The sequence below is a fragment of the Podarcis filfolensis genome, assembly GCF_964270895.1.
Source record: "Podarcis filfolensis genome assembly, chromosome: 10".
NCBI classification, from domain to species: Eukaryota; Metazoa; Chordata; class Lepidosauria; order Squamata; family Lacertidae; genus Podarcis; species Podarcis filfolensis.
In genome coordinates this window covers 58,213,226-58,241,009 of record NC_139612.1, presented here as the reverse complement: position 1 = coordinate 58,241,009, position 27,784 = coordinate 58,213,226, and the positions used below count along the sequence as shown (strand labels likewise).

At 39.8% G+C, this 27,784-nt stretch overlaps 1 protein-coding gene and 1 long non-coding RNA gene across 11 annotated transcripts in view; one reads left to right on the top strand and one right to left on the bottom strand.

Moving 5' to 3' along the window:
- Window positions 1-27,784, bottom strand: part of CACNA1C (calcium voltage-gated channel subunit alpha1 C) — a 480,830-nt gene that overhangs the window by 63,292 nt on the left and 389,754 nt on the right. The window contains exons 32-33 of the mRNA XM_083572199.1: window positions 24,448-24,531; window positions 23,836-23,919 (exon numbers count right to left, since the gene is read on the bottom strand). Of these exons, the coding sequence (XP_083428325.1) occupies window positions 23,836-23,919; window positions 24,448-24,531 (168 nt within the window). The remainder of the gene's footprint in view (window positions 1-23,835; window positions 23,920-24,447; window positions 24,532-27,784) is intronic.
- The window catches only part of LOC310742825, a 109,153-nt gene that overhangs the window by 66,213 nt on the left and 15,156 nt on the right, over window positions 1-27,784 (top strand). For 2 of the 10 annotated variants that reach the window (XR_014538690.1, XR_014538691.1), the window contains exon 3: window positions 20,322-20,651. The exons of 4 other annotated variants lie outside the window; for them this stretch is intronic. This is a non-coding gene — a long non-coding RNA (uncharacterized lncRNA). Of the gene's footprint in view, window positions 1-14,125; window positions 14,467-20,321; window positions 21,038-27,784 lie in introns of those variants that run through there. 4 more of the 10 variants (XR_014538695.1, XR_014538696.1, XR_014538694.1 and 1 more) reach the window with 3 other exon arrangements.

Genomic DNA, 27,784 nt, shown 5'->3' with positions numbered 1-27,784 from the left:
AAGGGCTATCACTTGCCTTTTCTTTAACCATGGCATCAGGAGTCAGCTGCCCGATTTTAATATGGAACAGGCCCTTTGGCAATGCCCTTTATATCAACCATGCAAGTAAGGACAAAAACCAAACCCTAGATAAGTTCTAGATGAGAAGAACCAACAGAATAGGAACATTTTATCAACATTCATTCTATTTTCAAGGTTCAAAGTTGAGTGTGGATCCTTATGTAGCCAAAAGATGCACAAGGCAGCATATGCCAGTAAGCATATAGATTGAGGTGATCTGATTGATGTAATATAGTGATGGAGTTTCAAAAAACTTTCTGACTCCTAAGTAATATGTAATAAGTAATATGTAATAAGAGGAGAGGTCCTTATGCAGATTAGAAATTGATTAAGTTGTAGGGAACAGAGAATAATAATAAATGGATAGTTCTCTGAATAGAAAGATGTAGAAGATGTTCTCCGAGGATCTGTAGTGGGACATGCACTTTTTAACTTGTGCATAAATGATCTAGAGTTAAGAGTGAGCAGTCTTGATGCTAAAAAAATTATTCAGGGTCGTTCAAACAAAAAGAGATTATGAAGAGCTCCAAAAAGACCTTTCCAAACTGAGCGAATAGGAGGCACAATGGCAAATGCAATTCAATGTAAACAAGTGTAAAGTGATGCATGGCAGCACAAAATAAATATTAATTCCACATATATGCACATGGGGTCTGAACTGGTGGTGACTGACCAGGAATGAGACCTTGGCATCCAAGTGGATAGCTTGATGAAGAGGTTGACCCGATGTGTGGCAGCTGTGAAAAAGGGAAACTTCATGCCAGGGACCATTAGGAAGAGAATTCAGAATTAAACTACTAATATCATAAGGTCATTATACATATCTATGATGCAATCCCATTTGGAATTTTGTGTACAATAGTGGTCTCCTCACCAAAAAAGGATATTATAGAGTTGGAGAAAGTTCAGCAATGGGCAACCAATATGATCAAGGGGATGGAGAACTCCCCTATGAAGAAAGGTTGCAGCATTTGAGACTTTTAGTTCAGAGAAAAGGTGAGTAAGAGGTGACATGATGGAAGTTTATAAAATTATGCATGGCATGGAGAAAGTGGATAGAGAAATGTTTTTTCTCCATTTCTCATAATACCAGAACTCATGAACATCCAGTGAAGCTGAATATGGGAAGATTCATGCAGTGCGTAGTTAAACTATGGAACTCGCTAGCTCAGGAGGCAGTGATGAGCACCAACTTGGACAGCTTTAAAGGGAGACTGGACAAATCCATGAAGGATAAGATTACCAGTGGCTACTAGCCATGATGCCTGTGCTCTGCCTCCATGGTTGTAAGCAGTAATCAGTTGCTAGAAACCACAGGAGGGGAGGGTGCTCTGGTGCTCAGGTTCTGCTTATGGGTTGGCCATGGGGGAGAAAAGAATGCTGGCCTAGATGGGCCATTGGCTTGATCCAGAAAACTCTTATGTTCTTAATTAAAGTCTGATAATTGGATGTAAAGCTGTGCCTTGCAATTTCAACAAAAAGATACACCAGAATCAAAATGGCTTAAATCAATATCTCCATGTAAATGGTATATATTTGCAGTATTAGTCAAGATTACTGGACGGATCTTGACTGTGAATTGCTATTTATAGAGGAAGAAGAGCAGAATCCCTACAGTTAAGGGAGGAGGTAGAGAGAAAAAAACACAAATAAAGGCCAAGAAATAAAACACAATAAAAAATGGCACGAAAGATGAATAACAGCAAACATACCAGTATAAATGCTCAAGGAATCAAATGTGCCCACTGCACTGTGAATGCAAGTCTGTCAATAGTTCACCATTTAAATTTGACATGAGGATTGGCCTTGACATACAACCAATTCCAGGGGGTTATATTTGCAGTAAGCTTTTAAAATGTTATTTCTGTCATTAGCAATGCCTAATTAAATCCTTTTTATTAGAACAGATAGTTCTCTAGTTATAGCAGACAATGTAGTATGTAATAGGTTGGTCATATGTACAAGAGCTCCAGTCTAACTGTATGTGTATGCAACAGCCTGGATTAGGATTCTACCAACAGCCCTGATCTCGGAAGAGGAGAAGGGATGAATCCTGTGCCTCGTTTCCCCTTTTTGTTCTGATTGGCAGTGATGATCTGACCTGGTCCATGTGTATATAACAGCCCTCTGAATGACATGTTGTAGTTGTCAGGGGCTGTTTGCTAAGTACTTATTTCCATGCACAGGTCCTCATTGAGGTAGGGGTTTGTGGATTCCACATATTATACAAACATCAAAACACTCATAAAGTAACATTTCTCATGCTATTTTGACCATGAATACATATATACCTATATACACAATTAGGTTTGAAACAATACACTCTATGAGTGGTATTCAACTAACATAGAGGACACCCATTGAAATTAATAAACATGGCTGCACTAGGTCCATTAATTTCAGTGGGTCTACTCTGAGTACAGGTTTGTTGAATGCCACCCTATGTTCATTTCTATGCATTTTAGGAAGCTGCACAATAAAAATAGGTGCCAGAATTCACCATGAAGTTGTTACAGTAAGTAGCCAGGCAACTCAGGGCAGCCCTGAACAGCTGTGTTCACAACCCACGGAAGCACTAAACACTATGGTAATCTCTCCCTAGCTGGTTTGGGAGTCTCCCCTGGTTCTGGTGCAGGTCAAATAAGTGTGCCCCTGCCTCCTTTGTTCTCTTAGATTCAGGCAGATGGCTAGGGCAGCTCAAAAGAGCCCTTGTGCAAACGCACGTGCATGCAATGGCAGAAGTCTGGCTGGAAAGCCCACTGCTGCTACACAGGAGACAGATTGAAGAAAAGAAAATATGAATTGGCCACGCCCCGAAGCTTGAGGAATCATGACTAGAAGCAGCTAGGAGCTAGGTGGAGTCATAGATCTAAAACAAAGTATAGACTCGCACATGCTGGCCAGCTTCTGCTTTGACTTGAAATGTTCGTTTTGGGCTTCTCAGAAGTACGTAAAGGGAAGAAACAGCGCCAGCCCACAATGGTGCCCACCTGAGAGGTGCTGGAACTGTGCTCTGGCGTGCTCCAGCTGAAAAAAAAGCACTGCACATGGGGGGAAATGCTAAGTAGTTCAGCAGTTGTTGTTTTTAAAACTTCTTAAAATTCACAGAAATGGACATAGAATGAATGGTTTCAAACATCATTTGAGTATATGAACTAGCATATATTTACAGTGAATCTTACCATTCCAAGTGCTGGCAATTATAATGAAAAGTTAATCTGTTTATGCAAATGATTTCCAACAATGTCACATACTGATTTGCAGGGCTAGTCCACCCATGAAGCAGAGTGAGGCAACTGCCTCAGGCAGGAGCCACAGTGGGAGCAAATCCAGCCTCACAGGAATGCATCGCCACCTGCTGTTGCTTCTGTGGTGGCTGCGACAGTTGTGGTGTATTCCTTGGCAGCTGGTCCTGCTGCCTCCTCAGCAACCCTCTGCCTCAATTCTGCCTCCACTGTGGACACTCAGCAAATAGGCATTGCTGGTCTTCTCCCATCCCTAGGGAGGAAATGGCAGGGGCTGCCTCCTGGGCTCTCCTGGGCTCCACCAGCCCAGAGTTGGTCCCTTTCTCCCCTGTGACGGCCTTTACTTCCCACATCAACCATCAGGTTGATTTGATCCCCTGACACTGTTCGCAATGTAGATCTTCACTTACTACTTACAACTTGGGGTGGTGGTGCCATTTTTGAGGTTTGCCTCAGGTACCAAAATGTCTTGGGCCAGCCCTGTTAATTTGGGTTATTCCTCCCCTGAGGTGGGGAGGAAGCAGCAGCTGAGATACATTCCAGACATAGTGATATATCAGCATATACCGGTATTTAGCTGCTGATAAATGACAATGTTGATATTGCCCAGCCATCCTTGGATTGCATAGTTATGGTGTTGAGAGATATGTCCATTTCTTGACATGTGGTCAGGGACCAGTATTTGGTGATGGGAAGAGTGTAGCAGGACTTTAGCTTATTGGAAGATACTGCTTTTACTTCAAGTAGCTATCTTCCATTGTTTAAGAATTTAAGCCTACTATCTTAATTGACCTGGTAATTATTTGTTAATAGTTGGTGAAATATACTCAGAGTCGCAAAGTGATTTCATGCTCTTTATTCAGCTCATAGTGGTGAGGAGGAATGAATGAAAGTCCCCTCAAAGCAAACAAGACCCGCCATCTGGAAACGGTGCAGAACGGTGCGGAGGCGGTCCTCAAACTCCTCGGGTGTGGGCCCGGCAATCAACACATCATCGAAGAAGGGGGTGACACCAGGAATCCCTTTAAGGAGAGAGTCCATTAGATTCTGGAATATGCCTGGTGCCACGCTGAAAACCGAATTGCAGTCGCTTTACCCTGAACGTTCCTCTGTGCATCACAATCGGCTGTGCCTCTGCTGTGGCCTCATCTACTGGCAGCTGTTGATATGCTTGGGCCAGGTCCAGCTTGCCAAAAATTTTCGACCCAGCCAGGGTAGCAAGGACATGGCTGACCACTGGCACTGGGTATGCATGGGCCATGAGGGCCTTGTTTATGGTACATTTGTAGCCTGCGCAGATGCGGACCGAACCATTAGGCTTGACGGGTGTGACGATTGGGGTTTCCCAGGGGGCATTAGGCACCGGCTCCAGCACTCCTTGCTCCACGAGTCGGTCCAATTCCTCGTCTATACGGGGTTTCAGGGCGAACGGGACCCGGCGGGCCTTGAGCCTGACCGGTCGTACTGCGGGGTCAAGCTGTAGAGCAATGGGGGGCCCCGTATACTGTCCCAATTTCCCATCGAAAACCCCTGGAAATTCCTTGCATATGGCATCCACGTCCACTTGTAAGGTAGTGTGGTTCACCCCGGTGATGGCTAGCCCCAGTGGTCCAAACCATGCCAATCCCAGTAAGCTAATGTAGGGGCCCTTGACCACAAGCAAGTCCAGTTGCCGCATCCGCCCTCGGTACTGCACCCTGAAGGTCCCCACCCCCATTGTGGGGACCTTACGTTTCTGGAAGTCCCGGAGGGTGAATGGGGCCGGCCTGAGTTTGGGACCCCCAGTAGGACACAGTTTCCTTAAGGTCCTTGCCGAGATTATGGATAGAGTTGAACCCGTGTCAAGCTCCATGCGGCATGGGGCCCCCTCTATCTGTACCTCTACATAAATTTTCTCTACGTTGGGGTGGGGCAACTGGTATACCTGGAAGTCCGTGAGCTCCGTCGAGTTGCCTTGGTGCGTTGGGCCCCGGGACCTGGGGCTCTTGGATTGGTCATCTGATGCCTGGCGTCGGGTGGGCCGAGCCCGACACACCCGGGCAATGTGTCCCAATTTTCTGCACTGCCTGCACTCTGCGTTGCGGAAACGGCAGGTCCTCCTCTCGTGACTTTCTCCATAGCTTGCGCAGTTCCCTCCTCGTCGAGGCAGCTGTGGTATGTGGGCTGCTTGAGTGCGCTGCTGTACTCGGTGCACCTCCTCCCTGTTGGATCCTGAGTCGTCGGTGAGGTCTTCGTGGTGGACCCTCGGTTGGGACGGCTGGCTCGGCCGTGCCTCTTGCGTCGAACTCTCGGCAGCTTCTGTTGCCAGGGCCTCCTCCAGAGCGACCTGGAACGTTAGGTTCTTCTTAGCGTAGAGGCGTCGTTGCAGCTTCTCATCCTTCAGGCCACCGACGAGGCGGTCACGAAGCATGTTCTCCAGCTCTGAGAAGTTGCAGAACCGGGCAGCTTGGCGGAGAGAGGTCACAAACCCAGTTATGGTTTCCCCAGGGGCTTGCCGCTTTGCGTAGAAGGCATTTCGACGAGCCACCACTGAGGGCTGTGGCGAAAAGTGCCCCTTCAGCTGTTCCATTATTGTTTTGTATGGAACAGTAGCAACGTCTTCAGGCGCAAGGAGAGCCCGGGCGATTTCAAACGTCTCCTCTCCGCAGACGCTGAAGAATTTTGCCCTCTTCTTGGCGTCTTCTTCATCGGTGACCCCTTTGGCTTCTAGGAGGAAGGTGAAACGGGAGGCGTACGCTTCCCAGTCTCCAGATGCTGGGTTGAACGGCGAGAAGCTGCTGTCGGTTGCCATTCTGAGTTCCTTGTGTCCCGGAGCTGAAGCCTGGATACACGGTGCGAGGCAGCGGTGCGGTAGGTGGCGGTGCTGCGGTGCTGTGTGTGGCAGTCAGCTCAGCGGGATCCCACCTTCGTCGCCAGTGAAATATACTCAGAGTCGCAAAGTGATTTCATGCTCTTTATTCAGCTCATAATGGTGAGGAGGAATGAATGAAAGTCCCCTCAAAGCATCTGCTTTATATACATTATTTACACAATGGGCTGCACATGATTGGCCAATTCCGGAATTCTACTGTAAGCCAATCAGGTTGTGGATTCACTTCTATCTGGAGCATGATTGGGTGGTTCCTGCCAACCAATCATACTGCTGCATTGTTCTAGGACCAATCAGACTGCTGCATTTTGAATCCTATTGTTCTAGGACCAATCAGACTGCTGCCTTTTGGATCCTATTGTTCTAGGACCAATCAGACTGCTGCAGTTTGGATCCTATTCAACTCAGTACATAACAGTTGGGAATATTTTTGAGGGCAGCATGCACATAGCACAGCAATACCTGTGGAATATAATACCCCCTTTGTGTAGTAATACTTGACTCTGATATCTGCATAGAATTTCCTAGAATTTCTCTCTCTCTCTCTTTCTTTCTTTCTTTCTTTCTTTCTTTCTTGCTTGCTTGCTTGCTTGCTTGCTTGCTTCCTTTCTTGTACAATAGCTTTGTAAACAAGCATTTTGGTTTCCATGTGAATGTCCTGGTCCTCAAACACTCTGCACTTCAATCAGGAGAAAGCCGTACCTGCAGAGCTCAGGCGATGCTGGATTTCAGCATCAATGTTGGCCCTTGTGGAAAGATAACTGCCTAGGTAGGAGAAGTGATTGACATTTTCCAACGTTACACCATTGAGTTGGATTTGTGGCACTGCAAAGGGTTATTTTGTACTTGTTGGTGCAGCACTTTGGTTTTTTGGATCATCCTAAATATCTTTGCAGACGCTTATGAAAAGCTTGGCCTATCACTCAACAGAAAGAATCACATATTACAAGCAGTAATGAAATCATTCATACCTTGAGTTTTGATGAGGTGAAAAGATCTCTTGAGACCATAGTAGAAAATTCACTTAAGGAAAAATCATGATTAGGAATTATTACTAAAGAGATGGAAATAAAATAGCAGGTATCACAATGCCATTATAGAAACCTTATTATATTTCCACTTAAGAATACAATGTGCTGCTCTGGTCACCCCATTTCAACAAACATATCTAGGCAGGCTGGAATGGAGTGGGGAGATATGACAAGTGACTGAAGATATATTCATGCTTGTTTCTGAAATTACTAGACTCCAGAGTCATCTAGTTCAGTTTTCTGGCAATAGGTTAAAAACAGAGAAAACCACATAGTTAACTAATGAGGATGATTGTTCATCATAAAACAATGGCCTTTAGTTTATATAGCTTCAGAAGAGGATTAGATAAATTCATGGAGGACTGGTAAATTCATAGCCATTATAATTGCTTATACATACTATCTATGTGCATGGCATATGACAAAAAATATATTTGACAAATCTTTGGCCTAAGGGGCTTAAAATGTGAAAACAGATACAAGAGAAACAACAGCGTGAGAGGAGGGAAACAGAAGTAAAACTAACAGGAAAGGTATATGCTATTCTTTCAATTATACATACTTCAGGTTAATTATAATAGTGTATGGAGAGTAAGGGGTTGCTCCAGAGAAAAATATTAATTTGATGAGCAACCTGAAGGAAATATGGGAGGAGAAATAATAGAGGCATTCTGGGAGGCAGTTCCAGGCATAAGGGGCATACGGGACAAAGGGTGGACTTGTTTCAGAGAAGAGCATGCTGGATGGATGGAAGTGTACCAAGATGAGACAATGAAAGACTGGCTGAAATATGACTGCAGTAATCAGCATGGGAGATAACTGAAACATAGACCAGGTTTCTTCTGAAGGCCATTAGCCATAATAGGTAAAAACTGAATTACTGTATTCAGGATCTTATTAACCAGTGCTATGAATGACTATCAGGTTATGACTATTTCCATGATGCCTTATTTGAGAGCTTCTTGGTGCATCTGACTGGCAATTGTTAGAGTATGCTGGGCTGACCTGGTAAGACAATGTTTATATGCTTAGGAAAAGAGACAAACTATGATTCTTCTGTTTATTTGGATGGACATTGGGTTCCAATTAATGTCTTTAGCTACATGGTAGACATATATCAGTACAGTGGTACCTCGGGTTAAGAACTTAATTTGTTGTGGAGGTCTGTTCTTAACCTGAAACTGTTCTTAACCTGAAGCACCACTTTAGCTAATGGGGCCTGCCACTGCACCGCCACCGCACGATTTCTGTTCTTATCCTGAAGCAAAGTTCTTAACCTGAGGTACTATTTCTGGGTTAGCTGAGTCTGTAACCTGAAGCATCTGTAACCCGAGGTACCACTGTACTTCACATTAGCACAGCTTCCAAGGTTCAGATATGCTAGGTAAGTTTCCTAGTGTATTGCAACTTATAGGTCCTTTTAGGGAAGGCTTTATAGCAGTTCACATTATTTGCATGTCAACTGAAGCATTCCCAGGTACGGTCTGGAAAGACTCCTGCCTAAACCCCTGAAGAGCTCTTGCCAGTCAGTGTCAACAATATTGAGCTAGATGGACAGTTGGTCTGCCTTAGTATGGCAGTTTCCTATCCATAAGGCTGCTTCATTTGATTTAATAAGGTCAGCATTAGACCATGTATCAATCAGATTTTTATTCAGTCTACCTTGAGGTACACTGTTTTCAATACACAGCACTTAGTGATAAAAGCCCAAAGTCAAAAATACACAGTGATTAGCTGAAATATTGAATATGCTCAAGACCTTTCTTCCTAGTATTTATTGAGTCTGAACGTGAACTACATATCCAAAAGAAACTATATATGAAGGCTGATTAGTTGCCCCCCAAGTAGCAGAGTTGTTTCACAGTAAAATGCTTCAGTTCAAATATGTGGGTAGGCAGGAAGAAATAATTTGCTGCCAGTTAATTTTTATTTGAAAAGTAGTACACCTAACTTTTAATTCATTTTCTGTGTCTTTTTACTGCTTATTTAATTAGGATATGATTCAGGTCCAAGCTGGCAGTGCATGGGAGATGTAATGGCCTCCTGGTTTTTGTTTTAAATAAAAAGCAGCTGCAGGATACTGCAAAGAGGAATAGTACTGTGTGTGAGAAACTTAACCTTTTCTCCTCCAGCCATTTTTGCTGAAGGTCATTTACCCCCCAAGCGGTTTTTCATCTTTTCTCCACAGGTGAAAAAGCAGCTTGTGGTGGTGGGGAAGGGTGTTAAATGCCAAAATTGTTGAATGATTTTGTTCCCTAAGCGTAACTGAAATTATTTTCAGCAGCGGCTCTCTGCTTGCAGAATGCTCTCCCCAGAAAGCATGCTTGACACTATAGTTGTTGTTGCTGTTTTTATATTTGGTTTTGATGTTTTTTGTTATTTCTATTTTTATTATGTAAGTTGCTTTGAAACACTTTGGTGTAAAACACAACAAATAAATACTACTAATAATGATTATTTATGACATAAATAAATACCGGTAATTGCATTTGGGGTCACTATTATGATAGGGACAAAAGTTCTTTCAACTCCTGGATGGTTTGGCCTTCACTATTCAGCATCCCAATGGGAAGGGATTATTTTTCTGCACATAAACAATATAGAATTGCATTGAATCCCGTCTCTATGTTTCATGTGTCCTTTCTCTTTTCTCAGGTCATATTGGCCATGTTTTACTTTTACAACCAAGAGCATAATGGATATAGAAATTAAGTGCTGCATAGTTTTCCAGGGTCTGCAACTCAGCAGGGAGCCCCATTGAGAAACAATTGCTTCTCCTCTTCACCACTGCTTGCTTGTTCCCCTGCCTCCTGCTTGAGTCTAGGCAGCAGCGGTGGTGAAATGGAGGAACAGAAAATGACATGACCTGTTTGTTCATTGGCTCTCTGCTTCAAGTTGGTAGTAGCAGTGCTGAGAAAGAAGAGCTGTAGGAGCTGATGATAATGGCAGTGTAGAGGTAGACTCCCTAAGGGAGGTGCCCCCAGGGAGTGTGCATTGTCCATGGACCCTTCAAAACCAGGAGCCACCACATTCCCTTCAAATAATTTTCTTGCTTCAAGACAATGTATTTTCTATCTGTTTAGGGTCAGGCAATATTGATCCACAAACTGGTTAAACCATAGTTCTTGATATAACTAACAGTGTAATCTTATACGTATCCACTCAGAAGTCTTTATGAGTCTAGTGGGTCTTACTCCCAGGTAAGTGTGGGATAACCAGCCTCATAAAACAAACATGCTTAAGTCTAATTAATGCATGAAGGGGTTAAGACCATACAGTAAGTTGTCATGCCATGCTTAGTTCACCTGGGGAGGGACTAGGTAATCAAGCCTTTGTTCTCTCAGTCTATCAGAGAAGCTTAACACGTAAAGAGGTTTTGAGCTGGTTACGACAACTTAGACTGCATGGCTCTCATGAGCCATTCTTGTGTTCCTATACCAATAATTTTGAAACTGTACCAGTGTAACTAAGCCAAGTTTTTCTGCTTGTGCAACTTTTTCTGAAGGATGTATGAAAAAGCACATGAATCTGACCTTTGGAGGGTTTGTAAGTAAACCATTTAAAACTTATTAAACATGTGGTCTTTTTATATGACAGGGAAAAGGAAGTTTTGGAGCTCACAAGGACATATTTTAAAGGTCTAACAACCTATATTTCCACACTTTACTTTGCTGCATATTTAGTGATTTTAAATATCTGCTGGGGTTCTCTCACCAAAGAGTACTTGCCCCAAACTTGGATCTTGGCTTCCAGGAATTTTCCTTTTATACCAGTTTTTCCTTGCTACCAAGAGTAAGTGGATATAAGATTGCAGCCTTAATCAGCCTACTTTAAATCCTAGCATAGTACCGTAACTATCTAAGAAACTGGAATGTTGTTCCATATCAAAATTACTGAATGGAGTTATGCATTATAGCAACAGCTTAGAGTTTTTTTTTTAATCTCTCATATTTTTAGCACTAATAATAATAATTAATTTTATTTATATCCCGCCCTCCCCGGCCAAGACCAGGCTCAGGGCAGCTAACATCAAATAAATAATACATTAAAACATAAGATCAAACGATCGGTTGAAATACAGCTTAAAATCAGAATAAAATCTGATGGCAACCCACAAATTATAACTATAACTATGGGGTGGGAACATTAAGTGCTCACCAGGCCCAGCTATTTGTGCTGGTCTCATATGAGCTGGTGAGAAAGGGTTAGAGGGGCCCCTTACATGCGAGGTCTTGAAAAGAAAAAGGGGGGTCAGACTGGACCCAGACCAAAGGCCTGGTGGAACAGCTCTGTCCTGCAGGCCCTGTGAAAAGATGTCAAATTCCGCAGGGCCCTGGTCTTTTGTGACAGAGCGTTCTACCAGGCTGAGTGTTCCACAAATTGCTCAATAGTTAACATAATATTATTTTCTCCTGTACATCACTTCTAAACTGGATATTGAAGTATTTCATAAAAAGGTTAAGTATCAGACCTGTGGAATATCTTTAAATGATTTTAAATATTTTTGTATTTAAATTTTGTGGGGAGAAAGTTTTTTTCCATTGTTTTCATTGGTTACAAATCTTAAAAAACAAAACAAAATAGGATGTAAGCATGTATTAATATTACCAAATTTTAATTCATTTATATTACTAAAAATTAATCTTTTTTCAGTATTGCAGCAAAATTGTTTTCTTGATATAAATTTCAGGTAAAGTGAAAAAAACACACACATCATGATTAAATTGTGCAAACACTGAGTGCACAACTCAGTGATAATATCTTCTCTGCAAGTCCCACTGAATGAGTAGAAGCTGCATTCTTGCTACCCATTCTATTTGCGGGCTTTTCTAGATTATGCCATTTTTAAAGTAATATGTTTCCTTCTACAAGTCATTCCATTATTCACAAGGTATATGCATTTGCACATATTATGTGAAAAACCCATATATCAGCATATTTGTGACTTTCTCATGTATACATATCTAAAGCTTGAATGGCATGGTTATGATGTCATTAAACTGGTATAACAGCTTAATAGACTTGTGCCTAGTGGAAACATTCTTCTCTAGATAATGTGGATATATAAAGCTATTACAGTTCTTTTCTTAAACAAGGTCCTAAATACAAAAATATGTCATGTGAAAACTACAGTTGGGCCTCTGAATCTAAGTCAATTTATAGTTGAAATGTTCAATGTAAACCATGCAATAGCTTCTGTTAATTTTAAAGAAAATATTATTTGCTGTTACGCTGAGCATTGTAATCCATGCACTGGTAACCTCCAGTCTGGATTATTACAATGTCCTCTATATGGAGCTGCCCTTTGGACCAGGTTACTTGAAAGATTGTCATATCCCTTATATAGCCAATTGATCATTGTACTTTGCAGATGAGATCCTCCTACAGGCATCATCTTATCAGGGATTCTGTGCCATACATTATAGTAGTTGGGCCTTTAGCGTTGTGGCACCTTCAGTTTGGCATTCCCATTATTTAAATATTAGACAAGTACCATCTGTTCTCTTTTTGGTGTCAACTGAAGACCCTCCTCTCTCAACAAGGCTTTTAAGTTGATATATTTCCCAGTCTGCATCTGCACTGGAATTGCTTTTAATGTCTCTTGTTTTACCACTCCCCCCGCCTTGGGCTCTTTTGGGAGGAAGAGTGGGGTATAAATTTAATAAATAATAAATTGAAACTGCTAACATCTACTCTAGAGTAATCTAATTGCATACTATGGCCTAACTTTAGCTGTATGTAACAAAGGAAAAGTCTCTTAGACATCTGATTTTACTTGTGTTTTCAAGAATATCAACACTTGTAGCAATGGACAGGTTCAAAATCTAAGTATTTCTCAGGCTGCTTGCTGAAACTGAAATGTATTGAATATGCTTGGTGGTAATAGCATAGGCAAGCAATTTCTATAAAATAAAAATTTCTTTATATATACACATTTGATAAGGACACTGGGTTTGCTGTTGCATAGTGCTAACTATTATTTAGCAATCATAATGTATCTGCAGGGAAGCAAATATGATTTACTTTACATCCTTTAAAAAAAATATCAAAAAAATATTTAATTTGCTTATAGAATACTTTCCTGGAATGAGGTAATTGTTAATTTTAACAAATGTGAATTAAAATAGTTATTACAATGCCCCCCCCTTTGAATGACTCCACATGAAAATGCTGTAGACATGATACTGTCTAATAATTGTCCTCTTCTTACTACTATACAAAACAAAAACTGAAAAAGCCTGCAACCATGTTCTTGAAACATATTATTTACATGTTTGATGCCTAAATACTAGAATACTTTAAGCTGCAATTTATATTATTTTTAAAGAAAATATGGGTGCACTCTTCAAGAGTCATGTCTGTTTCTTAAGATTCTTGAAAGTAAAATGTTAGATACAGTGATCTGTACCAAAGAATTACTGTATCTAAAGTTACACTCCAATCACAACTTTGGAATCTGCTCGAGAAATTTCACTTTCTGTTCAGATAAGTGCCTAATTATTATTATTATCACCAACAGTTTAGAATAAATAAGATTTCCTCCACAGAGGAAATGTGAACTCCCAAACCACATACCAGCCCTTATTTGCATACACATTCTTTTATTTAAGTGCATTTAGATTTAGAATTGTCATTAACTAGAACTGTCAAAGATTTAAAAATAGGGCTGGTTTGGTTTACTAGCTAGGTGGAGATGCTAAGAACCAAATCTCACATTCTTATAAATATATATATATATTACAGTTTAAAGCCACCTCAGCATAATTCTTTTCTTTCATAAGCCAAAGCTTTCTTTTTCTAAAGTGCCCTCCTACTATAAAGTCTGCAATTCCAGGTCTTGAGGAAATGGTGCTAATGCAGTACAGTAGATATACATACATGATTAATGAAATAATAACAATAATAATTATTATTATCAGATTTTAAAATGCTGGAGGAAGATTAGAAGAAAGGTCCACCATGACAGGAAAGAGCCACCTCATGGCTTCACCGTATGAAAACCAGACCTAATGTTTGTTAATTAAATAATAGTGACTTAAAGAGTCTAACGTGGCAAGTCCCTCATTCTGAATTACAAAATGATTTGATCAGATGCTAGATCCTTAGTGTGTCAAACCAAATCATTTCATAGTTAGTAGGGGAAACTTCACTTCAGTGATTTATCTTTCAGAGTCACTTTTACTAAAAATATTTTTTTTGTCTAAAATAAAAATCTGAATTCTGCAATCTGTATAAGTTATGAAAGAAGCAAATTTTCATCTTTTGCTTATTTTGTATAATCAAATGGCCATGGAGTGAGGCAAACAGCTATAGAGGGTACTGACTGCCCCACTCATGGATCACTGGAAGTCTCGCTCAGATCTCCCAGGTATGTTGCTAGGTAAGGCTCACACATTTGCAAGCCCTAAAAGGTTAGAAAGTTGACTTGAAAAAATTAAAAGCAAGATTCTCAGCATGTTGAATTTTGCACTTAATATAAATATTTTTGCTTGAACAGTGTCTATACAAAATGCACATAGCTCCAGTTGTTTTGAAAAAACAGCAACACTGAACAATTTCCCCAATAAACAGTTCTCAGTATAAAAACTGAACATGCATACACCAACACAAATATTGGTAAATATCAGAAATATATAACAACCATTACAATGGTGACACTTAAGAGTGGGATAATGTAGGATGTAAAAAAAAAAAGTTATAAAGAAATAAAAAAGCTGGTCACATTTTTCCTGCCCTTTGCTAGCTGTATATTGGAGGACTTCACTGTCCACATACTAATCTTGGAAGAGTGGAAAAAAACCTTTAAAAACATTTCCATGTTCCAAGTTGTTGCTTGTGGAACATTGCAGTCCTAAAATGATTGTATGTATGCACAAAACAAAGATTTGTTTCCAATATCAGCAGAACAGCAAATGACTGGAAAGTTTAGAAGATCAGACAGAGAGCAACAAAGAGGCAAACAGACCAGAACAGCAACAGAGATGGACACAGAATTTGAAACAAAGGCCAAGGCTATGTGCATGCCGTCCTTCCACCCATCTTTGTTTCATTGCAAGGGCGGGGATTATTTTAGATCACAATCCTCAATCCACTTACACTGGACTAGCAAAACAAGCTTCAGTTCAGTCAATGCAATTTCTCTAGAAATACTTTTGGGTAGGTGGGTCAAGGATTGTACCTGCAGTAACAGGGTAAAGTTTCAAATAGCCTTAAAACAGATTGACGAATCTGTCAACCCTGAAGTGATTTTAATGGAAGCATATTCCATTGAGTTCAATGGACTCTACTTCCAAGTAGCATTGTAGCCAGAATCCCACTAAACAGAGGTTTGAGAAACATTAAGATTTTGACATTTTTACACACAGGGCCATCCTCCAGCTCTTGACTGACAATTTGCCTTTGCTAAAGTGAAACCATAGCTATCTGCTTTCAGTCACATTTTAATTTTGTGAAAACTAGCTGGTAAGAGGTTTGGCCTGGCTAGAAGGACAAAGGTGAAGAGTTGGGAAGAGCATAAAAGTTGGGAATGAAGAAAGGGAGGAACAGAGTTAAAAAGAAAGTGCACCACTGAGGATAAAAGGGAAACTGGAATATTCCAAGGAATGTGAACAGGAGGCATGCCATTTGCATGGAGCCTGTTGGAGTTAAAATGGAGATTCTCCAAAATAGGAGGATACCTATTTGCCTGGCCCAACACCTTTTGCTAAGGCTCAAAGGAGAATCCACCCCCCCACTCATTTGAAGATAGGCCTAGAGAAAGGCCCTAAACAGTATGCTTGTCTCACAGTTCTTACTGCTTTTGGCTTCAGAATATTCTAAGAAGCCATTTTTTTAAAATCTAAAAAATTCTCCATGCAATGTCCCCAGACACTTAATAGGATAGAGTGTTGTCTGGGACATCCTACAAATTCAGCTGTAGTTTCCTGGAAGTGATTTCCATTACTGTGAAAGTAAGTTTGTCAGCTTTTGTCATCACAAGAATCACTTGAGAAACTGCAGCTATATTTGTGGGTTGGTAAAACACTTTTTCTAGGGATGAGAAAGGTTAGAGTGCATTACATGGAGGTATTTTGGAATCTCTGAACTGACCCAGTCATAAACATTAAATCAGCAAGCTGATTCTTCAAGAGGTCCTGAGCATTTGAAAACACCTACTTTTTGGAATCATATAAAGGTACATGATTTTCTAGGAACAAAAGGAGAGCTTGTGGAATTTTCTGAATGTTGGGCAAGGCTTGTCTCTAAGAAATGTCTGAATGGGCATGTCCAGAGCCCAAATAAGAAATTTGGGGAGTGTTATATACACATATATCCTCTTCTATCATTACCCTATTATTATTCTAGTATTCTATTCATGGAAACTATAACAATTCACTGCTTATTCAAGTTAAACTTTTACAGTTCAGTGTCTGGGTCCTAAATATTATTTTTCAGATATGATATCCATCTTCAGATAACTAAAGGGCCATCACATGGAAGATGAAGTAAGCTTATTTTCTCCTGCTCCAGAGAGTAGGACTTGAATCAATGGATTCAAGTTACAAGAAAGGAAATTCCAACTACACATCAGGAAGAACTTTCTGACAGTAAGAGCTGTTTGACAGTGGAACAGAGTCCATCAGGAGGTTGTGGACTCTCCTTCACTGGAGGTTTTAAGGCAGAATTTGGATGGCCATCTGTCATGGATGCTTTAGTTGAGATTCCTGCATGGCAGGGTGTTGGACTAGAAGACCCTCAGGGTCCCTTCCAACTCTACAGTTCTATGATTCTATGAAATACTTCACTGAAACAACACTTTGTATCCCCTTCCGTCATTCCTTTCAGTACACACAGGCACACTCATACATGCAAACACTTTCATAGTAAACATGGACAAAGGTTTGAGATTAGGACCCAAATGCTCAAAGCCTCAGTCTCCTGATGTGCTTGTAAGTATTATATATAAGAAATACCCTTTGAAACTCCTTGTTAGGACATAGACACACAGACAAACATTGCTAGCCATGCATAGATGAAAGAACTCTCAGTTGCTTTTCAGGGAATATAATTGCACCCATACCTTGTTTACTGTTAATTTTAATTCTTTTAAAATGTTTTTAATTGTTTGTAACTGTTTTTTATAGATAATGTTAATATTTCTTGTATACATTCTAGAGGTTTTATGACAATAAACAGTATATAATTTTTGTAAAATAAATAAAAAATATACCTATGTGAATATAGGGACACAAAATCCTTAAAATATCTACACAGCTTTGTGTGTACCTATTATATGCAAACAAAGAGCAGCGGTACTTGTTTTGCCCCATACATCCCAGAAATGCTTTAAGACTGGCATCTATGGAAAGTGAGGGTTCAGACAGCCTATATATATATATATATATATATATATATATATATATGGAGGATGATAACAGGGTTAAGGTTTATTAAAGACTAGAGATCTATTGGCTGGACTTTTTATTGAATTCCAGGGGGAGGTGCATATTCTGTTAGTATTCTGAAGACCATTTGTCTTTTCCTGTTACACTAGTCATACAGGTAAAGATCACACATCAAATTATTCTTCTACTTGTTTTTTTTTTTTAAGAGTAATGAAATCCTTCTGCCATACAAGGAGGGATACTGATTTATTAAGTTACATTATGGGCTAAAAGAAGCAAGTACCATCATGTATGTATCAATATAGACAGTAAGTTGTTTTCAACCCCTATGACCAAGTCCCTTTTTGAAGAACATATTTCAAGTCTCATTTTTCACTTTTTATAACATTGTCTCAGCAGTTGCATTCAAAAGAACAAAGGTTCATATTATTAAGGCTTTCAAATGGAAATGTACAGGACTAAGTATTTCACTGCTGCACTGTTTACCCACATGAGATCAGCTTCTCAAAAATGATTGAAAAAGAGTAAAGATTCTCCTGTTCTATGGAAAATGGGAGACCAAAGTGGAGCAAGTTAAGGTCATGCTGTATCCATAGTTAACACCAATAATTCTTAGTTATATATGTTTATCTCCATAGGTTTTTGAAACATATTTGTTGCATTTATTAAGATTGGGAATTTTTACTATTAATAGGCAGAGGTTTCACAGTGGGAATCCGGGCATTTACAGTGGAATTTTGAAAAGCTTACACCTGGTGTAGAAGCATAGAGGGTAAAAACTGCAGAGAAGCATACTCATGACTCATACATAGATAGTTTTAGGGATGGTCTCAACTATGAATACATAAACTTGCATATGCCTCTCATTAAAAAAAGAGGGGGTATTTGTGCATGAGGGGTAGGCTGGTGAATATATGTTTGTTTTTTGACAGAAGGCCAGACTTCCTTCCAGATTTTATTTAGGGGGAATTAGAATTATGATGCAGGGCAGCAACAGCATATTTTGGCTTTAAAACAATATTTGTATTTGGGGCTAGCTTTTGTTTACTAGCAGTTTTTATGCTGTTTTCTGTCAATCTCTTGATCATTATCAACATTTGAAGGCAGTGAACAGATACAAAAACTGGTTAGAAACTTGAAGAAGTGGCTGTATGTGATCAGATGCAGGATAGTAAAATGAAACCAGCAAACCAAGGGCTAAATGTCAAGGAACGTTTGGGCATGTAGTTGTACAACATACAAGAACATTGAGGTATGTAGTTGTACAATTCTTGCTAATGCTGAGGAGACGTAACAGTGTGATCTTGTATACGCTTACTTGGAAGGAACTCCCAGTGGGTTCATTGGGACACCCAAATAAGGGTGCATAGGATCAGACTGTAAATTTTGTATGCAAGCCCCTGAAAAATAATAATAAATGAGGCAGGCTTGAAAGCAAGCCATTTTAAAAACGGATTTGGTAGAAAATATGCCATGGCTTTTAATGCAAAAAAATAAAATAAAAATACAAGATTGTTAAACTGAGATGTCTGATGTGTCCAGTTATTAAAGACATGTATCACTAAAGTTCTGAGAGGTGCAAATAAGATGGCACACCCTCTAGTGAGTGCTACGGTTTACTCAGAGAACTACACCTTGAAAAATAGTACATCATAACCTAGTGTTGAAATAATCGTGACACTGCAGTGATTTCAGTGGAATTTTGTGATTATGGGGACAGTGTTATGTTAAGGTAGCCTTAGGAGTGGTCCCATGTGTTCACACCTTGGCACTGCCAAGCACAATCACAGAAACATGCTAGTCAACATGCACATAGCATGCATACACATGCATTTCCATCTCTTAAGCAAGCAGAGATACATGCCAAGATATTTAGGCACTTGGGTGTATGCATCCACACACAAGCTCAATGATCCTTTTAAGGCTTGTGCACACAATATCTACCCAGGGTAGATGCCACCTGTCCCATGTAGCCTGTATTTCCCCTGATGGATCCACACTTACCTCTAGTGAATTAGCTCTAGGCACTGCTTAGAGCTAGCCTGCTGCTACCTAGAGGTAAACAAAACAGTTACCCTCTTGGTACAGCAACCAAGGGGTAAAAGTTAATGTGTGCACAAGCCCTAAGAGATACACCTGCACTTAGATATATAGAAAAGTGTGTGACTGGGTAAATGGGTTCAAACCCTAAAACATCCTGAAAAGCACAATGGATAAAATGTGCTAAAGTCATTCACGCACAAACGCACAAACCACCACCAATCAGTAATACAAAAACTGACTCACTACAAACACACACAGTAAATTCAACTCTAAACCTATGCAACTATGATAAAAAAATGCATTTCCAAAAAAGCTCATAAATCTCAGTAGTTGATATTATCTGGTACAGTTTTATGCTGTGGTCAGAAAACCTTCTGTGCTTAAAAAGGAACACAAATTTCCACCCCACCCCCAGTAACTAGCAACTTTCTATTTTCACAAAAAAACCCCTATGTGGTAGGATTTCTTGTCAGTCTTCCAGATAATTTTGTAATGTTCATTTCTTTTAGTAGTTCATATTTGTTTCCTTTGTGTCACACCCATATTTCAAGGAATACATGGAGTTCCTAGACAATCTATCATCCAGATTCTGGCCAGACATTGCTTAGCTTCATAGCCCAGCACCTTTGCATTGTTTTCTGCACCTGCTGCTATGGACTACTAATTTTTTGTTTTCCTTCTTTTGCAGTCTCATCCATATTTCGTTTTGGATAATATTCTTCCTACTCAGTTGTTCCATAGCAAATTGCCATCAATGGAGGATTTTCCTTGTCAGCACCTTGTAATCTTCAAGTTGTGCTTTCTGACTTTCAGTCTCTTAGAGGACTGCAGTTGTCCTGATATTTCCCAAATTCTGACTTTGTGCTTCAGGAGCTGAAAGCTGTAGTTATTGCAGAATGATCTCCATTCTTGACTGATGTTCTGCATCAAATAGTACTGCATCAAATACTGATCAGACAAACAACTTTCAATCGGCATTGGAACTTGAGTGGAGAAAGGAGTCAGAACCATGAAACAGGTTACATTCCTTATTTTGCTTTGTCTTCAGACTTAGTTTTATATCCAGTGAATTCTATATAGTTTCCTACAGAGATTGCATAAGTCAGGATTGTTGCGGCTATATCTCCATGCATGAAATAATTAACACACTACTGAATTTGAGATGAGAGAAATATTAAGCTTCATGAGGATTTGGAGCTAAATTCTCCCCTTTCCTAGACTCTTCCCAATCAGTATTGCTTTTTGTTCCCAGGCTTCAGAATGGATGACTTTTCTTGCTCAGAAGTATTGGACGCTTCTACAAAAAAAACTGCTATGTAGAAGCATCCATTATATCCTTCATGGCCCTCCTATGCTATATATTTTTAGTTAAGAAAATAAATCCAGCTTATACCATACAGATAAGTGCTCTTTCTCTCTCTGTCACACAACACACATGCGCGTGCGCACACATACACACACAAGCTAACATAATATATTTGTGTTTTCATTATCGCCTTGTATTGCTTTGGTGACCAAATGCTTCCTAGGCAGATTAGATCAGCATGGCAAAGTCCCAGCTGGACTTCACAGAATGTTCCTGTTTAATGCATCCATCACCTTTTATGACAAAGTAACTCATGCCAAAAAAGATTCACCTTCAATAGAGAACAAATCTCAGCATTACGATTTGTTCTTAGTGTAGCAGCCAGTGGTTGTCTACAGCAAACTCATTTTTCCAATTGCTTTGGATCTGGATTCTACCATATGATGCCTGGTTTTGGAGTCATTTTAAAATCTACCATCACATAGAGCTTGTGGGAAGTTTTATTCCTCTTCTCTCCCTGCCATGCTTCCAGATCAGTTGATGTAACATGAGACAGCATACAGGCACACAAGGCAGATTTTGTCAGGCTCACAAACAGTGAGCAAAGCAATGAAGCTCCCATGGTAGGGAGGGTGAAGTGGAGGTGCAACTGATCCACAAACCATTTTGTGCTGCCTGGGAAGAGGAAAATATTTCAATTTGAGCTGCAATGATTAATGCCTGCCTGCTGGGGGTGGGAGTGGAGGTTGCAGGATTTCATACCAAATGTCGCAAGCAGCAAGGGTATTTTAAAGGAATAAATTGATGTACGGTACCATTCATTCTCTTAGTTAACAGAATTATGTGCAAGAGGATTTGAAACAATTCAAAACAAACTCCATCCTTAACTGATTTTCAATTATCAGTGCATCAGATATTGTGCAAAAAAAAATAATTAAAAAGGAAAGAAAAATCAAAACCAATTAATTTATTAATAACAAATGTTAGGAATTAATAGCAAAGATTAAAAAGAGAAGAGTCAAACATGCCAGGTAATAAAAAGACATGTGCAGAATTTTGAAGGGACTATATAGTAGGAGGGTAATCTTTAGAGGGGATTCAGAGAACCACCAATGCCACCTTTAAATTTTTGGGAGAATCTCTGCAGAGGACAGCTCTAGGCAGTTCTTCAACTATATATAAATAACTGCTGAACTTAAAGTTTTACTGAGATCGATCCTATTTAATCACATTATTTCAATTCTCAGTATCAGCCAATTAATATTGAGAACAGAATTAACCATAACCTGAAAGTCCTGTTTTCCTGATAAACAACAGAGCTGACCAATGGAAAGTGGAAGATGTGGTTGGTGAATCTTACTTATCTGATCTCAATTCCTGATCAGAATTTGATCTGGAACTGAGATCAGCTTAATGAAAATTACCAAAAATGTCTTCCACTCCCTGAATATCAACTCCACAATTTACTGGGAAAGTAGTATAGTTGTGAGATACGCCCCAAAGAAATCTATCTAACATAGTTACCTGTATATAATGTATGCAATCACACCCGCTTATGATGTGTCACCACATAGAATCCTTCAGCATCTTTGGTGAAGATCTCCAAGACCACATGTCAAACCAGTGGTTTACATCATCCCTCTTATTGGTGCACTAATCCTCCCTTGGATGTGATAGGGAGAAAGGCCCCGTGGATCCCTAAAAATACTTAGCTTGAAGCAAACTAACCATGCCAACCAGCGGCTGATGGATGCATGCATTCCTCCAGTCTAGCATGGATGATCGTGTGTGGCCTAGGTTCTAGAAGTGAGATTTTTAAATCTCATGCTACACACACACCAATTCAGAGGGCTATTTATCAGCAAAATCCTTATTCCATAAGATTATTGCCTTTAATGGACTGGGATTTTCTCTCTATCCAATGTTATTTACTTAAATGCCCAGTACAAATTCTTCTCCAAATACCAGATATTTACTTTGTGTATATATATTTTTTTCCTTTTTAAAAACCATGAACTTAACTTCAGTCTTTTGTATTTTGAAAGCAATACCAATCCATGATGGCAGGTATTGAAATGCCAAAATTAATCAAACCTATTGGATGTAATGGTTTTTATGCAATGTTCCTCTCTACACTACCCTGGCAGCTTTTCCACAAATAATAGGGAGATAAAACTGCATCAGTTAACATGATACACAGGGTTTGATCCAGGCTAAATTGGTCACATTTAGTCAATTTGAAATCAGTGAGATGAATTGGTAACAATAACATGTCAAGCCTCATTGATTTCAGTCAGACTAAAGCATCACTAAATTACTCTGGATCCAACCCACCAAATATATCATAGAATGTGAGCAGACTTGTAAGAATTTGTGGTTTTTGAATAAAAAGTTGGGAATATAAAGGCCTAGCAGAAAACAGATGACATTTGGCTCCCATTATTCCACCTCGAAAGAGTTGCCCTGTAGATCTCTGTGAAGTGGCAAGTATCCCAGTGCCATGGAAAGTTTAACTCAACTTTGACAAATCAGGAGTCCTAAACTTGGACTACTTCTCCAACTTCCTAGGACACAAACCTGCTCTTTGTGCATTTACTTCACATAGTTCTCATCGGTTTTCCTACTATACAGTTTTTATTCATGCCAGGCTGGTTATGGGGGAAAGAAAATGATGCAACAGTCAGAAAGTCCTCAAAGTTGTTCCAAATTTAAAGAAACAAGCAAAAACAAAATATCCAGAACAACAGAACAAAAGCAATCCTTAAAAAAAAAAACTTCAAATAAAAAGGGAGGGGAAAAGAAGGGAGAGAATAAAAGAAGAAGAGATTAAAAAAACTGGAAGAGACAAATGAATGTTAAGAGCAGGCACATTCATGGACAGATGCCAGCTACTTACGTTCACCTCGGTGATTGCTATATCAACAATGCTACCCACAACAATCAAGGCGTCAAATGTATTCCATGCATCACAGAAATAGTGCTGCATGTGGCAGAGAAGCCGAGGAAAAAGAGAAAGAAACAAAGAGAAGAGAAAGGGAGAGAGAGATATATAAAAATAAACAAACAAAATAAATAAACAAAGCATGAAAGAGGGAGAGAAGAGAAAAAAATAAGAAAAGAAAGAGGTTACGCGGGCATATTAAAGAGTCTCTTACCACTCTACAGTATTGGCTGCTCATACCTCTGTAACATGATGGAGGGTATCAACAAAAGCCTGGTTAGTTAGAACGTTTCACTCAAACATGTCTGAATTTTTTTGGAGGGAAAAAAAGCACACGTACCCCAAGCTTTGTGTGCTTTCACCGGTCACAGCTGTGACAAGTGAAAAAGAAGGAGGTATGCAACCCCCCTCCTTTTTTTCCCCCTGGGAGAAGGACGACGGCAAGTTCAATAAAAGCATGACTAGAGGGAAGAAAACATAAACCAGAAATAATAAAAAAGAAGGAAACAGGAGGAGGAAGTAGAGGAGGATTTGGTGGCATCCTAGGGAGGGTAGAGTAATACTCACATTAGTTTCACTGAGAATGACGTCTATTATGCTGCCAATTACGATGAGGAAGTCAAAAACATTCCAAGGATCACTAAAGTAACCCTACATAAGGAAGGGGCAGGCAGGATGGGGATTAAAAAGGAATGTTAGACAGACAAAAAAAACAGTTCAAAAATCGGCATTAGAATTACTGCCCTGGTGTCCTCAAGTGGTTATAGAAGAGTAGCTAGAGAATAAGTTTTCTTACACAACCACACATGTTGGCATTACTCAAATAAGCAATCCCATTGAAATCAAAGGTATTGAGTGTTTATGTAAGGACTACCTGCATGTGTGTTTGTTGTAGGATGAATAGTTATTGGGTTCTGAATTGCATGAAGTAGCCCTTCCCTCTAGTTCTGCTGCATCTTCCCTTGTTCTGCCATTTTTTCCCCTTCAGACTTCATTATAAATTCATTTTGTACACACAGCCAACAGGTCTGTACAGTAGTTCAAATTTCAGTGGAACATGGTAGAACTAAGACAAGAGCAGATGTAGCTTAGCAACATGAAAAGAGAGACATGCCTTGGTTCTTTTTAAGCCAGGTGCTGCATTCTGGTGAGACTAAGGTTTATCTACATTTAGACACTATAGTGTGGGACCTGCTTACTCTCTGAAGAGATGCCAGCTGGATGAAGTTTGAATGGGAAGGAACTTCATGTGATACCTTCATACACATATTCTGGTATACTTATTGCACTATGGGGAAAATGGCTCCCACATAGTAGCTAACATACAAGAAAACTTTTTAGTGAAACACTTCTAATTTTGACCCTTCCTTATTCTGTGCCCTCCACTGACTTTCACTATCATAGCAGACTGTTCATAGCAGACAGATATGCTCCCACAACTATATGTATACAGCTCTAAAATAATCCTTTCAGCATGTAGAACCTGAGTGGTAGTATTCCTTGTTTTTAAAATAGGAGCTTAGCAATGGAGGCCAAGGTTAGTTAACAGCTGATAAGCATCAGGATCACATTAGGGTAAAAGAGAATACATAAGACAGATATGGTTGACACAAATCATCCATCTCCTGGAGATAGAGCAGGCTGGACTGGATAAAGAGCCAAGGTAATTATGCAAAAATAGCATAATTGCCAACTGCAGATAGGCCTTCAAAAGCCCTATCCAGCTCATGTTTCGCCCCTGAACAGCTATCATCATTCAACCAAATATGTTACATAATGAATGTGTATTTTAACCTATCTATTACCCTACTGAGTGATCCTCACTCTTCTTGTGGCAATTTATAAATAAGTTGGTTAAAGCTGGGTTGTAAATTTAAGATTGTGTCCCTTCTGTGTCCTGAGAGTTGGTTTGCCTCCTTTCAAAAAAATCAAAAACATGGTAATTGATTGCAAATTATTTCCCAAGACTTTTGCAGGGCTTGCAAAAATCCTTTCCTCACTTATCTGTTCCACAATGATATTTAGACTTTTTTATAGTCTTAATAAATCTAACCTCTGGTTGTTTATATCTGTTTGTGCTAATCTGGCTTCCATGTTTCTCCAGCTGTGGGGTGTTTTCAAAGAGATTGAACCTAAGTGGCACAGTGGTTACTATTCTTAGCACTGGGAAGATCAGGTCATGAGTAAAATGTGAAGTTGAGTTCCCAGGAAACTTAAAAGAAAGGAGGGGAAAGGGTTGAGGAATAGCAATAGATTCTACAACTGGCAATAACCAGACCAGGTTTGGGACTCTTAAGAGAAAAGTGGGTAAGACCCATATCTGGGCCAAACAATGACCAAGGATTCCCTTCTGTAGTGTACTCCAGCTACAGATCTTGGGACTGAAAATCTTTCTATCTGATTTATATGTCAAAATATTGGGATGTGCTGGTTGGGTGTCTTTTGGCGGGGGGGAAAGGAAGAGGATGTGGAGTTAGAACAACATAAATACATTTTTGAAGTACACAAGGGAAATTCCATGCACACTATGGAACACAGGCTTATTTGACAACTGGATGCTTAAAACATGGAGGGGAAACTTTCCACGTTATCCCATTAGCAGAGAGCCTAGTACATTTAGAAAGGAAGAAAGAGTACAGGAAGTCAAAACTGGGTGATATCAGTCAATACCGGCCCCACAAGATTCACAGTGAAACATTAAAATGAGTGTTATGGTGGTCTCCAGCGTTTCTAGGAACCAAATGGACCTGGAATAAATCTGTAATTAAAGGTTGACACCACAGAGAAGGAGGAAAATAGTAGATTAAAATGAAAAGGCACAAGTAGTTTGAGTAATAACATGGTCATACCTTGGATGCATACATAGGTTAGTAAAAATATGTTCACGATGACCTCTGAACTGACAAGAACTTGAAATTTCAATAGAGCAAGCTAGAAACAAGTCAACTCATTCATAGGACCTTTCTGTTTTGACTAAGCAGACACACATGTCTGTATTCATTTTCAGTCTTTCTGGGATCTATCAAATGTATTTAAGGGCCAAATAAGGCACCTTATTCTTAAATGGGTGATTTAAAAAAAACCAAATAGCTGGGATTTGGGGAGAGCCAGATCAGGTCCATGGGTGGGAATTAAGCCTTTGCCCCGGCCACTGTCCCAATCAGCCATCCTCCACTGATTATCTCTCCACACCTGCTATTCACAGTTGCAGGAAAGTTGCTATTGGCATCAAATAAATAAACAGGAGATTTTATCCCACTATGAAGTATAGGCATGGAGAGGGTCTGAGGATAAGGACTGCTGTGGGGTAAAGGGTTAAAAACTGTTTCCCACCCCACTATGGTCCAGATATGGCTTGGCGCTCCCAGACGTTCCTGCTTTTGTTTTGTTTTGAAAAAATAGCCTAATAAGAGCAAAACACATGGCAAATGCCACCTCAAATTTGGTCCTCAGGCAGTGTACAAACTTAATATTTTCATGACCTCAGAAATGATACTGTAGAGTGGCCATAGCTAATAGCTTATACATTCATCTTTTGTATCCCATCATAGACTCTTGTAGAACCAGTTTTGTAGCACAAAGCTGTACCCTGGAAACCCAAAGCAAGCCAGAATGAGTCAAAAGCACTGGCGACATGCTATGCCGCGCACGAAAGCTCAGAATTTGTTAAGCCATTCAAAATGTATATGAAAGAGAAGGATCATTGCCACGTGTACTAAAAGCAGTAATAATAATGTCTATCAATTTCAACAGTCCACAGATTTGTAAGGAATCAGAAGAAGCATTTGCTTATAAGGAAAAGAAGGGAATGGGATTCATTCTGCTGCACAAACAGAGAGCAAGACTCTTCCCCCTTCTTTATTATATGTGTACATTTATCAAGCTATTGAAACTGCTTAGATGT